The 12,556-nt window shown below is 45.4% G+C and overlaps 1 protein-coding gene across 1 annotated transcript; it reads right to left on the reverse strand.

Annotated features, from left to right (window-relative positions):
- Nucleotides 1–316: 316 nt before the first annotated feature.
- Nucleotides 317–3,607, reverse strand: LOC136501292 (zinc finger C2H2 protein ECU02_0310-like). The gene is made up of 3 exons (XM_066496795.1): nt 3,301–3,607; nt 1,167–1,229; nt 317–653 (listed from the first exon to the last, which is right to left on the reverse strand). The coding sequence occupies exons 1-3, from the start codon at nt 3,507–3,509 to the stop codon at nt 551–553; spliced, it is 375 nt and encodes a 124-aa protein (XP_066352892.1). The 5' UTR covers nt 3,510–3,607; the 3' UTR covers nt 317–550.
- Between the last annotated feature and the right edge of the window lie 8,949 nt (nt 3,608–12,556).

The following is a 12,556-nucleotide window of genomic DNA, read 5'->3' on the forward strand; positions in this document are numbered from 1 at the left end:
GGCTTGGTAGCGGGCGGGTGGGTACTGTAGCGAGCGACGGAGCCAATACGGGCCATCGATCGGAGAATCGGACGGCCAGGGGAATTTCGGGCGACGTGGGCACCCTGGCTAGCGGCCAAAGCTCGCCGGCTTAATGATAGTAAATACATACAGATCTAGGAAATCCTCACAAAGAGTGGAAGCTGACAAGTGCTGCTGTCCTGGCCGCCTCTAGCGCGAACCCTACCAGTGACATTTGGTAGCTTGTGTTCATCGAACCAGACAGGCTGTAAAACCAACTCTAGTGTTTCATAGTCCTAGCAGATAACGCACAATCTGAGGCCAAATGATACGAGACATCATCATCACTAGTATGGGTCGGTAAATGATTTCATGATACAGACATTGACCCATGACACCTCTCTAAAACAACTCCCCTCCTGATCAAGCCCCACTTCAAAAGTCTTGTGCACAATAAAAACCATCTACTAACTCTGCTATTACTGAGCAAAGCAGCTTCAGATGTACGACAGCAACAAAAACACGGAACAAGTACTAACAAGAGGTTCCTTCACATGGACATAAGCTTCAGGCCATTGTCAGGCTTTCCCATTCCAGCAGCAAGTTCAGCATCAAGTTGCGTGTGTGGGGCTGGCCCAGACATTACCTTGACCCTACAATCATCCAAAGCTTGTGATTAGACAAAGCACACGCCACAGCAGACAGAATCATGCTGCTCACGTGTACCAGAACATGTCCTACATCAGATTTTTCACATGTTCCGCCAACGGGAAAGATCATACTGGTAATGTAGTATATCTGCTTTCAACCTTCAGTTACTATCACAGGACCAACACTAATTTAGCTATGGTATCATATCAAACCACACAATAAGGTCCCTCCAAGTTTTATCATCTGTTCTACTCTAGATAACAGGTCAACTGCAGAGAGCTGTATTACAGTATTCTAACCATCTGAATTCATTGGTCCTAGCAATATCAACCAACCGGTTCTTTTTTCTTCAATTGAAATTGAGAATGACCATGCAACAAGCATAGTAAGTGCAGGTCATCACATGTTTTGCCAATTGGTAGCATAAATCAAATGTGTTCAGGGAAGATTTTCTTCAACATCATCTCTGAATGAGGAGTACAGCGATATTACTTAGAGCAAACAGAATGAATCACCTTTTCTTGTGGCGCTTTGAGCGGTAGTGGTCATCCTTCACGCTTTCACTTGCAAAGTAGCGACTGCAGCCAAAGCCAATACCAGATATATATGATTATCAGTAGAAGATTAGACTATAGATAGCACAATTACAAGATAAGTGCAGTTCATCACAAGCATGGTAACGCCAGCAATCACACCTTAAATTGTAGCCACATTTTACTAATCCCTCTAAATCAATTCAAGGCATCTACTATCAGTTAAATTCCAGGCAGCATCAAACCACCTAAACATCACCCAAAGTTCACCATTTTACTCTAAACTGGACAACTCAACTGAAACACACAGTTTATTAATATCAGCACAAAAGTTGGCAGCAGCTTACAAATTGTGCACGTACATACAACTAATTCATCAAATGAACCAACCCTAGCTCACTGAAATAGCCCTACTGTTTGGATAAGACAATACAAGAGTGTTCAGGAACAGCTAGTATGATCTTCTATCTTTTTCTGTATATATATACCACTAAAAAGAATGAAACAGACCCATCTACCACAGGCGCGGTGAAGCCCCTGTGGCTGCGATCAGCATCCCATTAAAAAAACCCCATCACACCCATCCACGCCCCCTCCCCCACCTGACTGCCATTCGCACTGCCATCTGCACCTCCGCCCCCACCTCATTCTAGGTGACTACTGTTAGGGTCCAAGCGCCACCCACGCCGGAGCAACAAGGACGCCACCGCCCAGTGCCCAATCAATTAGGTGGCCAGCCCTCACTGGTTCCCCACCAGCGGCCGGATCTCCCAGGAGGCAATGACCAAGCGATGGCGACTCCACACAGGCACGGCCACACCTCCATGAGATCTGGCCATCCTGGCCAAGGTGAGCCACGACATCGGCGGTGGAGCAGCAGGATGTCCAAGGTACGCCACGGCAGGCCTGATGCGTTCGAGTGCGGGGACATGACCTGCTTTGGCTGAGTGGTGGTCGAGGAGGGGTTTACCTATAAGTGGATGGGCATGAGATAAATATCATATTGCAAGTCCAAAAATGAAGCAAGTTGGCGTTATCATCCTTCAAATTGAAGCAAGTTGGTGGTCAAGGAGGGGTTTATCATCCTTGAAGCAAGTGGGAATAAATGATGGACAAATTGATAAGAATCTGATTTCTCGTTGCTCTATTTTTTGTGGGAACAGATACAGTAGTTGCTTCCACTATTGTGGTATTTATTAGATTTACATAACTATGGGAAGGTGAAACAGTATGAAAAGTTTAGAAATAAGGGGGGAGAAAAGAGGAGTGAAAGAGAGACTTCAAGGAGGGTTTAGCAGATTTATGAGGGGGTTTACCCCCAAATAGAGAATTGGGTATTGTGAAGCATATCAAAGAAAGAAATCACAGTCCATCCTCAATGTAAATATCAAATGGTCAGCTCTTGCAGACATCCCCTCCAACAAGAAGCTCTACAGATTCAAATATGCCGGCTTTACAGTCGGTACAGCAGGAACAGTTCTCAGTTTCTACATACTGGTATAGTAGATGTTTACATCATAGATACGAAACTTATTCAATTTTGTGCCACAGGAAAATCACAAATAAAAGTTATCCCGTCCATTCTTTGACGAAGTAAACCAAATTGATGATCCTAGAATGGGTGCATGAAAATTCCCAATTGCCTAATTCCAGTGCTGAATCCCATTGCATATTTTCTTTTGTGTCCAGGAAGGGAAACAAAAAAATAATAATTGTTGGCACATGAGGATGATGAAATAGCAAGAGATTGGAATATGTGCTATGAGCATTCAGTATTTTAAGATCATTTTACATGATAGTACAATAAGGTTTACATCATGCATACATGGAAATTCAAATTAGTTTGCAAACATAAACATGATTTATCATTCACTAGAGTCCATCTGGTCTAGATTAGTTGTTCTTTTACCACGAATGAATTATAGCACATGCTCCACCAATGCTCAATTAGGAACCATGATAAACACAAGCGTTGCTTGAATGTGTTCATTGAGAAATATATATGGCATGGATTTTTTGCCCGTAGCAACGTACGGGCACATACCTAGCAGAGGATACGAAATAGCAGAACGGTGGAAGGAAGGGACAGGAAGGAGAGGAGAGGGGGACATCATACTCGCAGTGGAGGCAGTAGAACTGTCCCATGCCTGGGAGGTCCTCATCGACGGGGAGCTCCTTGGCTTCAGCGTCCTTGCCCTGGTCGGCCAGCTTGACGAGCTCGTCGTAGACGGCATCGTCGGCCTTGAGGAGGAACTTGCCGCGGCGAGCCGTCTTGTGCGAGAGGCGGCGCTTCTTGACCTTGCGGTGCGGGCACTTGCCTCCCATCTCGACGAAGAGCGGCGGCGGCGGCGGCGGCGGCGGCTAGGGTTTTCGTTTGGTAGCCGAACTGCGTAGTGGAGAAGAGAAGAACAGAGCATGCAATGCAAGGAGTAGAAGAGGGAGGACGACGGGCGGGCCAAGCAAGGAAAACCTTAATTCGTTATGTAGCCCATTGGGCCAGATGTGACTGCCCAAGGCTAAGCAGCAAAAGAAGCCCAATCGTTCATTTTGGATGTACTAGCAGCCTGTTATTGTTGCATTTCATCATTTCCTTATTTTTTGCAGTAAAATCTCAGGTATATTACAAGCAAAGAAAGATTTTGTCCTATTTGTTTCCCCATATATTTTCAACATAAAAAACGAGATCTACGATAGGAGGGAGGTAAAGCCCAGATTGAAGGCTGCTAGGTCTTTCTGGTAAACAAATCTGCGTGGCATCACGACATCAACTACTCACTCCAATATCATTCCATCAAGTTAGTAAGGAACACTAGAGGAACTGAGAAAGCAAGGGCAGCTGAGCATGTAAAAAAACGCTCATGATCAGTAAGTACATTCAGATCTGTCTTCACCATTCACCAATAAAAAGCAAAACCATTACATATGCGACCAACGCAGTCGCGAGTTCATCCCACCATCACATTACAACACTGCTCAACCGTGCAAAACATCCAACCAACAAGAACATTCTGCCATGAACTTATATACCACAGAAGTTAACACGTTCTTTATTCTTCTTATGTACAATAACAGGTTCTTTATTCTTCTTATGTACATAATGTACCAGGTCAGGTTCTTACATGATCACAGCTGACAATACAACACCACTAGAGCTGCAACACGAGGACAATGAGATGGATGCCTGGTGCTTCCTTGCCTCCTTAGTAGGTAGGTTCATATACAACCCCCAACTGAGAATGGATAAAATGAACATGCCTCAGCGACCGTCTATGTCGATTGTTATAATTCAGTGTTCACAAGACACAAAAACAGCCCTAGTTACGTAAATGGAAGCAAATGCTGATACAATACAACAGGTGTTCATGGAAAAACCAGAGCAAGTGGATTGAAATAAGGACAGGGTGGAGCGATCCATGGATCTCCTATAGTTCAACTTAATGAATTATATAAACAGAAATGAGGTAATAAATTGTCTGATTAGTTCTTTGAGTTGAACTAGAGGAGAACTGCGGATACCCATTGGAGCAACCATCCCCATCCCTTAGATTTAAACAAGCACAAAGTAATCCATGGATGATGAGACCTGGATCATGAGTCACCGCACTTGTACCGTACAGTATTGCTGGTGTTCATCCATCATATACAAGTGTTCCGAAGGCAAGTTAAAGCGCCATACCAAATTATGGCATGGAAGATGAATACAGATAGCTTGTTCATAATCATAGGCTTATTCCCAAAAAAACGAATAGTTCACTATCGAGCAAATCATCAATCCCAGCTATGAAGGCGGGGATCGGGAAGACACTTGCAATCACGCAGTCAAGTAAGTTGTTACAGTAGCCAGCATAAGTGTCTGCACAAAGTAGTACTAATAAGGAAATACTGCACTGCTAGGCGCTTCCTCCAGACAATGAACTAGCAACTGAGCAGGTTCCCAATTTGACCATACATACAATTCAACTAGCGCAAAGCTTCAGGTGCTGGACAATTGACTTGTGCGGCTAAAGTAATGCGGTGAAGCTAGATTGCGAATAGAAGACGTGCTACAGTACTGTGCATCGGATCGTGAATCCTTACCCTAGATCCAATTCCAAGGTACCTGGTGGAAGGGGGCCGGGCGAGCAAAGCAGAGGCGGCGGCAGCAGTCAGTCGAGGTCTTGGTCGTCGAAGTCGTCGGGGAAGGCGTTGAAGAAGTCGGCGTCGGGGGCGGACGGGGGGTGGCGACCGTCGGCGTCGACCTCCATCATGCTGCTGATGGCGATGCCGACGCCCATGCCCACGGAGGAGGAAGGCGCTGCGTCCTCAGAGTCCATCTCCCCCGCCGAGTCGTCACCCCAGTCCACCGCCGGCGAGGTGGAGTTGTTCATCTCGATCCCTTGATGATGGAAATGGGGTGGAACCTACTGGAAGGAGGAAGAGTTTGTAGTTCCTCTAGACTAGTAGTCTACTACAGCAGTGTGTGTGCAGGGCAGCGAGCAGAAAGAACCCGGGAAAAGTCTTACCTCACTAAGGCCCTATTTAGTTAGCACCCAAAATACCAAATTTTTTTTAAGATTCTCCATCACATCGAATCTTTAGACGCATGCATGAAGCATTAAATATAAATAAAAAAATAAAACTAATTATATAATTTAGACGAAATCCACGAGACAAATCTTTTAAGCCCAATTAAACTATGATTGGACACTCATTGCCAAATAACAACGAAAACGCTACAGTAGCATTTTGCCAAAAATTTTAGCATCCAAACTGGCCCTAACTTTTGAGAAAGTCGGCTTATTCTCTCTGAACTATAAAATCAGATAAAACATCATCCTCAACTTTTAAAACCGTTCAGCTTACCTCCCTGACCTTATTATAAACAGTTTTAAATGTTGTTTTATCTTTATCTTTTTTATTTATTTTGGCTAAATCTTTAAAAATTCATAGTAAAATCACAAAAAAATCACAAAATAGAAAATCAAATTTTGTTGGACTCCACGTGAGTAGATCTATACAGTGAACATATAATATGGTATGCTTTAGTACAAAGTTTTTGTTGTAGCTTTAGATCTATGCTTTTCTGTAATTAAATAAAATAATTCATAGCTGCAGTTTCTATAGTCCAATTGTGGAAAAAATTTTATGGTGGGCTAATTATTATATACTTAAATTGTAGTAAATATTTCATACTCAGTGGATCATGTATAACTTAGTTATAGATTTTACTTAGTTTTATGCATGTTAAATATAAATAAATCTATAACTAAGCTATACATGATCCAATGAGTATAAAATTTTTACTACAGTTCAATCATACAAGCTCTAGCTGGTCCTTAAACTCTTTTCTCTCGCGGGCAGCACGCTTAAGCAACTTATCTTGACTCATCAATGTATCATTCATAGTATCAAGCTCAAGCATAAGTGAGTCAAGTGTGGGCGGTACCTCGTTTTCGTCGTCGTCGACGTCGACGTCCTTTTTGAGCTTTGCTCCACCGTCAACCGCCATAGTGCAAAACCCACCATGGTTTGCACCGGCGACAAAGCAGAGACCGTTGAGCTTGTCCTCGCGCTTCTTCTCGGACTCATCGTCGATCGAGGGACAAGAAGAGTGATCATCGTCGGAGTCGTCGTCGAGGTCGCTGAGGGAGGCGAGGAAGGCGCGTTCTTGAGCTTTGGCCTTCCTGCGGTACGCCTTCTTGATCGCCTCCTTGTCGAAACCGCCCTTGGCCTTGTGCTTGCCAGAGGTGTAGTCGCGCTTATCCTTGCGCTTGCCGGAGTCGTACTTGTTGATGAAGGGCTTCTTCTTGGGGCAGTGCGCGACGAAGTGGTCCGGATCTCCACATCCATAGCATCCCTCCTTCGGGCCACCACTACGTCGACGATTCAAACGGTTGTTGTGAAACCGAGAGAACCGACTGATGACGAGTGCCAACTCATCATCCCCAAGAGACTCCAGCTGCTCCTCTGTGACTGACATCAAGCACGACAAAGAGAAAGAAGCTTGTGAAGGGTTAGTCAATGAACTTGAACCACTACCTGAGACCAAAGCCATGGTTGGTGCAGAGGGATTCTTGAGCTTGGCTTGGGTTTGGTAGTCGATCTCTGTGGACTTGAGCTTGCTGAAAAGCTCGTCAACGGTGAGGGTGTCATAGTTGGCGGACTCGATGATCGCCGACACCTTCACATCCCATACCTTTCGATCAAGGGCATAGAGAAGCTTGAGCGCCCTCTCATGATCACTATAAGGTAGGTTGGCCTTGTTCGCTTTCATTTTGTTGACGATAGTCTGAAAGCGGGAAAACATGGCATCGATGGACTCGCCATCAAGCTGAGAGAAGTTCTCGTACTCGCGCTTGTACGTCTCATAGAGTCTGGTCTTGACCTGTGCGGTCCCCTCGTGATAGCTCTGAAGCCTCACCCAGATCTCTCGAGCTGTAGTACAATCGGAGACACGCTCAAACTCAGAAAGCGAAAGACTCGAGAAAAGCACACTGCGAGCTTTGCTATTTGCGTTGTGCTGATCCTTGTGATCCTGGGTGGTACGGGCCGCGGTAGGGAGCACAACGTAAGTAGCATCCTCGCAAATTTCCCAGACGAGCCAATCAATCCCCTGGAGATGCGCAGACATGCGGATCTTCCAATAAGGATAGTTTGACCCATCGAAGTGCGGTGGTTTGCCAGAACCACGCTCCATGTCGTCTTCGTGGATCACGGACCGATTAAGGTGGAATGATCCTTAACCGGCTCTGATACCAATTAAAGGACCGGAAACGGCGACCAGAGCGGGGGTGAATGGGAGCCTCAAATTTCTTTCAAAATCTTCGACCACTGTCCCAACATCAATCCCCAAAAAGCATACACGAAAGACTTGATGACCACAACCCTAGAGAAGGGTGGATGCTCCCTCAGAACACAGCGGGTCACCACAGAGCAAACGGAACACAGATCAAAGCCCAAACGAGCAAACTCCCAAAAGAAAACAGCACTGCTCCTGCAAATATCGGACACGTCCGGTATTATATCGGACACGTCCGGTATTTTCCGGACACGTCCGGTATGATATCGGACACGTCCGGGATTTTCAGCAGCAAGCTGACCAAAAGAGAAAAATCCAAAACCCCATCAAACGGTGTCCAAAAATCATGAAATTTTAACCATAGCTCTTTAGACACCAAGGGAAGGTCTCCACAAAATTTTAGCTCAAAACTCCAAAGTGAGAAATATCGGACACGTCCGGTATGATATCGGACACGTCCGGTATGAACGAGCAGTTTCTCGGGAAAAATTAAATCAAGCCATAACTTGATCAAATCAACTCCAAATGACTTGAAATTTTGCACAAGAGTTCACAAGCGAGTAGAAAGGCAACCTCTAAAAGATCATAGCCCGAGACAAACTCTAACTCCGTGAATCGAAGGAATTGAAGAAAATCCCCAAGAAATAGGTCAAGAACTAAAATTGCCCGGATCTGCGATCTCGTGAGGAATTAGTGGATTTCCTTCGGTGGAAAGCTTCTACTCATGTCACTGATCGATCCAAGGCAACAAGAACGAACCAAAACCATCCCAAATCGAAGAAACGAGAGGGGAAACAAGAAGGGACAAAAGGAGCTCGTGAAGAACACCAAAATCACATCAAGAACACAACTAAATCATGAATCCCGGAGGACATACGGTGGTTACGGCCACCGATTCCTTCAAAATCAAGTCACAATTTGAGTTGTGGACCTCTCTCGTACATGGAAGCAAACTAGAGGAAGAAACCCTAAAGGAGAAAATGAAAACTGGAGGAGGTGAGGGAGATGGGGGCTCCCTCATCCTATTTAACAGGGCTATTACACATTCCCAGTTTTGCCCCTGGATACAAATGAGTTGAACCGCTAAGCCCAAGGGCGTTGTTGTCCAACCCAATGTAATCTTGATCCGACGGCCACCGCGCCTTCTCACCGGTAGCTTCACCTCGACGCGAACTCCCCGATGCCGCCATGTGCCGTCCGTCCCTCCTTGGAACCTCCGCCCGGGTTTTGAGGCCCAAACCCATAAACCGTCCATCCGATGGTTTTGAGGCCCAAACCATCAAACCGTCCGCGAGTAGCGTACTCCATACGCGTCCCCCGCCATCCGACGCGTGTCACCGCCGTCCTCGACCGGTCGGCCCGCCAAGTCCTCCTGAGCCTCGCTCGACTCACGCGTCCGCCGTCTTGACCCGGTCAACACCGTCACTCCATGTCTTCTTACACTTGTCGATGTCCCAAGTGTCAGCCACCATGGCTAGTCACCCGGCCTCTGGGTCCCTCGGTCCAAGCCTCACGTCCGTCCTTCACCGCTCCCGGTCTGTCGGCACGGCACGTCCTCCTTGACCTTCACCTCGCCGTCGACCACCACATCCGAGCTCCACACCTGCACAACACAAGCCAAAAGACATGTCGCACACATAGCTTTCGCCATGGTAGGGTTAGTCACCACTCAACCTACTTCGTGGATCACATTGACTATCACTCATCACAAAACGAACACACAAGGGTACTTGTCAACCTTGTGTTCGCAATCTCCCCCTTGATGAGTGCATTGTCAACACCAATACACGAACAGCTTGAGCAAAAGAAAAAGAAGAAGAAGAGAAAAGAAAGAACTCACCCAAATGACCAAAAGCCAAAGAAAAGCCAAAAACTGGGTCATTTGAAGGTGAGCAAAACTTGGTCCCCAAAGACATGGGCAACGGCTCGACGCAACCAAGTAAAACAAAACTAGCCCTCAAGAAGAGGCAACGGGCTCAACACCACTAGCAAAGCTCGAAAAACCGAAAAACTGCTAGACCCTCCAGAAGAGGCAAAGGCTCAACACATCTAGCAAAACACCTCAAATGCAAAACTGCTAGACCCTCCAGAAGAGGCAAAGGCTCAACACATCTAGCAAAACACCTCAAATGCAACTCCCCCTGAACAAGTGCAATCTCTCTCAAATGAATGCATATCGCTCAACTTTAGGTGACATTGTGAGTGTGGAAACTTCTCCCCCTTGTTGACACATGCACTTATCAAGCTAGAGCCCAAAGATTGCATCTTCCCCTCAAATTATGCTATGAATGCAGAAATGCACGAATGCAGAAGCTTCAAGATTATAGTAAGTAGATTGAAAAGAGGCTCTAGTTGATGCTGTCATGTATATATAGCAACACATACAAGTGCTAGCAAATGCTCAAAGTGACCAAATGAGACGAAATATGGCATTTAAGCAATTTTGATCAAGTTTGAGCAATTTTAAAAGAGGGTTCACCACCAAAGGAGCACATAGCAAAAATAGACAGGAGATCGACCTTGTGCTACACATGTATGCAAAGTGAACTACCCCAAACAAAGTTCACACATCATGTCATGAGACAAACTTGTGGTTTGATCAAATTTTAGACACCAATTGAAATTTATCAGAGTTATGCAGCTTATTACCAAAGTTTGTCAGACAAGTGTGTGCGGGAGGTTATCTGTGCCACCAAAACCTGACTTAGCGACCATGTCAAGCCTATGCCAAAAGCAATCAGAAGCTTAAGACAATGATCTCGATATCCATTACAGAGCTCAAGTTCACCAATAAGTGCAATTTGGAGCTGTCTCGATACTCTGACATAGGATAGTACAGACCCATCCCGATCTTTTCAATTCACTTAGTTTGATTTTCAAGTTTTAGCACAAATTCAAGTTTCTCAAGCAAGTGTGTAACTCAAAGTATGAGCCGTAGCAACTAAGCATATACATGAAGCAAGAAAAAGATCTCAACACATTCTACACATGCTAGTGCCACAAGTAGTGGTGAACACATTTCATGTTTCAACAAGTTTTAATCAAGTTCACAGTTTGGAAAATAAGCTTAGCTCATAACATGCATCAATTGATCCAGAGGAGCCTAAGCCAAAAGCACATCATGTATATCCATAACATCCCCAACAAGAGCATAGTGTCAATCTAGCTACTATAAGGATGAAGCTCAGGATGCAATATGATACATGATGATATGATATGCAAGTATGATATAAAAACAAAAACAAAGACTAAACTACAAAGAAAAGCAAAACTAGAATACAATAACCAAAGTTCCCCTCCTCTAAAAAGGGAAACAAACTCCAAGCTCCCCTCGCAAGCGAGCAAACTGGGCTTGGTCAAGTGGTTTGGTGAAGATATCTGCGAGCTGGTTTTGGGTATTAATGTGGTGCAGATCAATATCACCTTTCTCATAGTGGTCACGCAAGAAATGAAAGCGGACTTCTATGTGCTTTGTCTTTGAGTGAAGGACTGGGTTTTTGGCTACACTTATGGCACTGGTGCTGTCACAAAACAAAGGCACTCGCCTAAACTCTAACCCAAAGTCTCTCAGAGTAGCTATCATCCAAAGCAACTGGGAACAACAAGCAGCAGCAGCAACATACTCAGCTTCTGTGGTGGATTGGGCAACGCTAGACTGCTTGCGAGAAGACCAAGACACAAGAGAAGATTCAAGAAACTGACAAGTCCCCGAAGTGGACTTCCTCTCAACACGACAACCAGCATAATCCGCATCAGAATACCCACAAAGAGAAAGGGAGGAGGAAGCTGAAAACCAAAGACCAAACTCGGGTGTGAAACGAAGGTACCTGAGGATCCGCTTGATGGCTTGACGATGAGACGTGCGTGGAGAAGACTGAAAATGCGCGCACAAGCAGACTGCGAATTGGATGTCCGGTCTCATCGCCGTTAGGTACAGCAGGGACCCGATCATGCTTCGGTATTCCTTCTGGTCCACGGCTTCTCCCTCCTTGTCCTCATCCAGGGCCGTCGTGGTTGACATGGGCGTCGAAAGAGGCTTGGCCTCACCCATATCAAATTTCTTAAGCATGTCCTTGGTGTACTTGCCTTGGTGCACGAACGTCCCCTCACGAGTTTGCTTGATTTGCAGCCCAAGAAAGAAAGTCAATTCGCCCATCATGCTCATCTTAAATTCCCTGCTCATAGTATCTGAAAACTTGGCAACAAGAGCATGAGAAGAGCCACCAAAGATTATATCATCCACGTATATCTGAACCAAAAGGATGTCTGTGCCTTGCTTGAGGAGGAACAAAGTCTTATCTACGGAACCCATCCTAAAACCCTTATCAAGCAAGAAAGCTTTCAAACGCTCATACCAGGCTCTCGGGGCTTGCTTCAAACCATACAAGGCTTTGTGGAGTTTAAAAACATGGTTGGGGTACTTTGGATTTTCAAAGCCAGGGGGTTGCCTCACATAAACCTCTTCCTCTATGTACCCATTCAAGAAGGCGCTCTTTACATCCATCTGATACAGCTTGAACCCTTTCGAAGCTGCAAATGCTAAAAGAATCCTAATGGCTTCTAGACGGGCAACAGGAGCAAAGGTTTCTTTATA

The sequence above is a fragment of the Miscanthus floridulus genome, chromosome 13, assembly GCF_019320115.1.
Source record: "Miscanthus floridulus cultivar M001 chromosome 13, ASM1932011v1, whole genome shotgun sequence".
NCBI lineage: Eukaryota > Viridiplantae > Streptophyta > Magnoliopsida > Poales > Poaceae > Miscanthus > Miscanthus floridulus.

Excerpts from the sequence above, each read along its gene's own strand:
- LOC136501292 (XM_066496795.1), bottom strand. The coding sequence starts at position 3,509 with ATGGGAGGCAAGTGCCCGCACCGCAAGGTCAAGAAGCGCCGCCTCTCG. Across the intron at positions 1,230-3,300 it reads TTCTACTGCCTCCACTGCGA|TCGCTACTTTGCAAGTGAAA; the intron begins GTATGATGTCCC and ends CTTTGGCTGCAG. Across the intron at positions 654-1,166 it reads TCAAAGCGCCACAAGAAAAG|GGTCAAGGTAATGTCTGGGC; the intron begins GTGATTCATTCT and ends GGATGATTGTAG.